The sequence below is a fragment of the Zeus faber genome (assembly GCF_960531495.2).
Source record: "Zeus faber genome assembly, chromosome: 2".
Lineage (NCBI taxonomy): Eukaryota > Metazoa > Chordata > Actinopteri > Zeiformes > Zeidae > Zeus > Zeus faber.
In genome coordinates this window covers 42,165,141-42,170,320 of record NC_137189.1, presented here as the reverse complement: position 1 = coordinate 42,170,320, position 5,180 = coordinate 42,165,141, and the positions used below count along the sequence as shown (strand labels likewise).

General features: G+C 47.7%; 1 protein-coding gene across 3 annotated transcripts in view; it reads right to left on the bottom strand.

Annotated features, from left to right (window-relative positions):
- Positions 1-4,538, bottom strand: part of zeb2b (zinc finger E-box binding homeobox 2b) — a gene marked incomplete at its 3' end in the record, with an annotated part of 84,873 nt that extends 80,335 nt beyond the window's left edge. For 2 of the 3 annotated variants that reach the window (XM_080024566.1, XM_080024568.1), the window contains exons 1-2: positions 3,624-3,756; positions 2,672-2,818 (exon numbers count right to left, since the gene is read on the bottom strand). In XM_080024566.1, coding sequence (XP_079880692.1) covers positions 2,672-2,744 — 73 coding nt within the window. In that variant the 5' untranslated portion in view covers positions 2,745-2,818; positions 3,624-3,756. Of the gene's footprint in view, positions 1-2,671; positions 2,819-3,623; positions 3,757-4,466 lie in introns of those variants that run through there. The other variant, XM_080024567.1, reaches the window with a different exon arrangement.
- Positions 4,539-5,180: the final 642 nt, after the last annotated feature.

Genomic DNA, 5,180 nt, shown 5'->3' with positions numbered 1-5,180 from the left:
CACCTGGCTCAGGCCAAAGCCACGGATGCCCCCGCGCCGGGATCAGGTTTCGCGCTGAGGGTAAGGGGGTTTCTTTTCCGAGGCGGACGTATCCATACGACTATAACTTTGGATGACAAATCGACAAAAAGGGAAGACACTCGGCCAAGCGGAGGACACCCAGATCCCACACCCCCCCCCACCACCCCCCCCCCCCCCCCCCGTCCGGGGACCGGGTCGCGGTGAGCGCGGGGACCTCAGAGGGCCCCGGAGGCCGACAGTCATCCAGAGGAGAAGGTCAGCGGCGGGGCGACGACTTAGCAAGTGAGCGGCTCATCCAGGGTAATTGGCTCAAAAGTGAACCGCAGACTCCACTCCAGCACAAGGATGAAAACAGAATATATATATAAATATATATATATATATATATATATATATATATACACTGTATATTTATATTACTGTTCTGTCAATTCACTGAGGCTGCCGTAGCGAGGAGTCAGAAACTCTAAATGTATACATAACCCAACGCTGTGCAAGATAGCAATCAGGATTATTTCTCTTCCAAAAACCTTTGCATATACTATCTCGGGCAATTACGTCCATTTAGAATTTCCACCGACATAAAATATTATCTCATCTCATCTCATCCCCACCAATTTGCAATTGAATGACATTATTGCGTTGATTCAGATCGTCTGACCCCATCTGCTGATATTAGACCCGGTGCAAATGTGTACGTATGTGGAATGCATTGTTGTGGTGCACGCGTGGGTTTTTTTTTTTTTTTGTGTGTTTTTGTTGCAAAGGAAGAGAGGCTCCGTGCACTGTATCATGTCCTATCGGCCACCCCCCACCTCCCCACCCCGTGCAGCGGAGAGAGAGAGAGGGGGGGGGGGGAGGGGGAGAGGGGAGCACAGAGTGGCCGTGGACGAGGTGCCGTGCCCGGGATAAGCCCTGCATTCCCAAGGGGGGTGGCTGGAGGGTGGAGGGTGGAGGGTGGAGGGTGGAGGGGGTGGGAGCGGGGGCGGGAGGGTGCATCGCCGTGCCGAAGGAAAAGGGGGGGAAAACAAATGAAAACGACGGGATCAAAGGTCCCCGCGCTCCATTTTGAATAACAATTCCGAAAAATAAACGAGTGAATAAGGAAATTTGAAAAATGATGATCATAATGACAAGTAACCGCACCCTCCTCGCGTTATTTAGCGTCTCAGTTTTGTAACAAAAAACACACTTGCATCTGCTGATATCGTGTATTAAAGAATGTGAAAGTGGCATCGTTTGACCTGAACATTTAAGCCCCCGAAACAAGTCGTGCGCTATAGGATCTGTGCCTCGTTATGATATCATTTCTTCATTTTAAAAATAAATAAATACATCTGCAAATTAAAAATCCAGTCCTAAACCGTTACAGGCCTTGTGTTATTTAGTAGGGGAGGGGGGGGGGGCAAAATGCTTGTCTCATATAGATTTTTTAGGAAATCAATAAATGAAATCTGATCTGGAAAATAACCAATGGGTGCAAGGATTTAAAAAGCAAAGCACACACACCCACACACACACACACACACACACACACACACACACACACACACACACACACACACACAGCAGAGTGTGTTCACAAGCTGAATATGCCATATATGAGGCCACGGTGTACTTTAACATAATAACGGGTGCACGATAATAATCAGAAAATAACGGGGCCGCGACGTTTCAGTGCAGATCTGGTCTCGGGTGGGAGCCCACGGTGAGCACATCCCTGCAGCCCAGAGCCGATTAATGTTCCTTTTCACTTATTTACAATCCCCTTCATCACGATGTACTTGTTGACAAAGTGTACTCGTTTCCACTCTTTGAATACTGTGCAAACACATAAATCGCAAATTATATTCCCCAAAAACGATTAGATCATAGAGTGATAGTGTTATCAGAAATAACCACAAGATTTAATTCTGTGGACATAAATAACGCAGCGAGCACAGACAGCGCTCCACTTGCATTTGAAACTAAAAGCCACTTGGGAAAGACCGTTATTGCGCAGAATTTCCGCAGTTATTATAAAGTTATTACATATTTATAGCATGTAATGTAGTCCAGAAAATCCGCCTTTTCCCTCATTAAAAATGTAAAACAATAACAATAACAATAATAATAATAATTGTTATAATAATAATAATAATAATAATAATAACAATAATAACAATAATAATAATAATAATAATAATAATAATAATAATAATAATAATAAGCCCATGTTAAAAGACCACAACACTCCAAAAAAAGGAACCGGCTCCACGGAACCAAACTTCCCAACTCTCCTGACAAGACGCGCGCAGCCTCCGCGCACAGAAACAGCAAAGTTGCACCAACTTCCACGCGAACCTTTACAACCAAATTGATCCCCTTGCTTTCCCCACTCGTGTTTATTTGATTTCTCGTCGCCCCCCAGCCGCCCACCCACCCTCCACCCGCCGAGCCCTCTACATCTGCTGCAGCACGGGGGCCACACCACGCACATTCCCACCCAGATTACGCTCCTTTATCCCCGGCGCGGGGGGAAGCGCAGAGAGACGCACGAAGCGGCAGCCCCGGCCAAGTGGCGCACAACCCCACTACCGCGCCACCACCCCCAGCACACACACACACACACACACACACGCACGCACACCCATGTCGGGTTGCTTCTTACCGTTTTTGCGCCTCGGGTTGGCTTGTTTTCGCCTCTTACACCGGGGGCCATCCGCCATGATATCTTGCTTCATTTTGGGAGAAGTGCGGATCAGACGGCGGAGCGCATGGACTCCACTCCACTCCGGGTGGGGTGCGGGCTGGGTGTCTGGTGTGGGCACACACACACACACACACACACACACACACACACACACACACACACACACACACACACACACACACACACAATGACGGTGGGAAAAGGTGGGTGTGGGGTACAGGCTGGAAGAAGGAGAAAGCAAAGCACTTTTTTTTTTTTAAATAAGAGAGAAAGGAGAGCGGAGAGGAGGGGGGGGCTCACTTGTGGAGCAATAAATGGGAAAATTAAAAACTATTGGAGACGCCGCCCGGCACCGGCGTCCACCGTGTCCATCCACGCACACCGCGGATACTTCAGACTTCCTAATATCTCTCAACACGCACAGCGATTACATGAACGCAGCGCGTCCCCTTTCAAACGCAAGGGGGGGGGGGGGATGCGTTTTAATACAGCTCGGAACAAAAACAAAGATAAAAACACAGAAAAGTTGGATACTTATTAAGTATGTTTGGGCACTTTTCTTTTAAATAAATGATAGCAAACCTCCAGGTTCAATTCGATGCACATGTATTCCATGCGCTCTTTTTTCTTTCTTTTTGGGAGGCAGGCTAAATAGGTTAATAATCAGATGTCTTGTCAAAAATTGTAGGTCAGACGCAGAGTGGTCCCATGCACGCAGCACACGCGGATCCGTGTCAGCCTGAATTACACGCAGCGGTGTTCTCGGCCTTAAACAAAAAAAAAAAAAAAGTAGAGTTCATACACCCCGATGATAAAACTCCACCAAAACACGCGTGCATGTGTGAGAAAATAAAATGTCTAAGTCAGAAAAAGAAAAATGAAAATCTAAGTGCAGATGCGAAACACTCACGATGAGCTTTGGAATAAAATCCTTTAATCCATTAAAACAAGATTGGGAATAATTAGTCAAAATGCGATTGAAAATCCCGACTGTAGCCTCCGATTCCTAATCTTGGTGGAAGGGGGGAGGAAGAAAAACACGAAAAAGGAAATAAAATAAATGAAAAAGAGGGACATCCATTCGGATCGCGGATCCTCTCTCGTATCCTCTTATTTTTTTGTTTTTTTTTTGTTTTTTTCTTTTAATTAATTCTCCTTTAATCACCCTCTCGGCGTGGAACGTTAAAATGCATATTGACAATAGAGGTTTGCTGTTGTGGCTGCTCAACGGCACAACGACACAAACAGGACACTATAAGAGCTAAATAGACGCCGAAAAGAGCGAGCACACGCACGCACGCACGCCCGCGCAAACGCACACACACACACACACACACACGCACGCACGCACACAGCCACTCACATAGAAACATAGAGAGGACTTGCGAGGAGGGAAAAAAAAAAAAAGACCTCGCATTCCGAGCATTTCAGCCAAAAAAGGAACAACAACAAAAAAAAACAAAAAACGACACACGGCGCACTTTCCTCCGTTGTGCGAGCAGGGGAGTCAGGAAGGGGTTAAAAAAAAAAAAGACGCACCTACTCTCCACCTGTGCAGGTGAAGCGCGGCGAAGGCGCATACCGCGACTGGAGTTCCAGCAATTCCGGTAGTTTGCGGGAATGAAAAAGGAGAAAAAAAAAAAAAAAAAAAATGGAGAGAGAGAGAGAGAGAGAGAGAGAAAGAAACGAAAGCGACAAACCCCGAAAAAAAATAAAGATCAATTCAAAAAATAAAAAATAAAACAACACGTACCTGTGACGATTTTGTTTGTTTTTTTGTTTTTGTTTTAAAAAAAAAAAAGCCGAACGACCCACGGGGGTGGGGGGGTCGGGGGGTGCTGGGGGGGGGGGGGGGGGGCGCGGACGGCCTGGCTGTGTGGGGTGGGTGGGTGGAGTGGGTGGGGGGGGGGGGTGGAGTGGACGCGGATCGGGATCGGGGTCCGGCAGCGGCGTCTGTGTCTGCGCGCGTCGCGTTCGGGTCGCGTACAGCGGATCCTTATAATAAAGCCTTAGAAATAGTTTGGGGAGGGAGGAGGGACCGCGTCTTGCTCCCGCTCCTGCTCGGCCAGGTTACAACTGATGTCTTACACCCACTCCAGGAAACAAACCTGAGTGGGGACTGACGCGCTACGCCTCTCTTTCTAATGACATTTTTTTTTTTTTTTTTTTGTCCTCCTTTTCTCTCTCTCTCTCTCTCTCTCTCTCTCTCTCTCTCTCTCTCTCTCTCTCTCGCTCTCTCTCTTCTCCCGAGAAGAGAGGAAGCGGCGGCAGCCCTGGGACGCACGCCACCTATCTTCACAGGAGGGGATAATTGAACGTGAGCATCTTCTTGGTCGAACGTCAAGTTTTTTTTTTTGTTTTTTTTTTGGTGTGCCCCCCCCCCCCCCCCCGCCCCCCTCCCCCTCCTTTCTTTTTCTTTCTCCGTCCGTCCGTCTGTCTCCGTCCCCTATCTCTTCTCCCCCCCCCC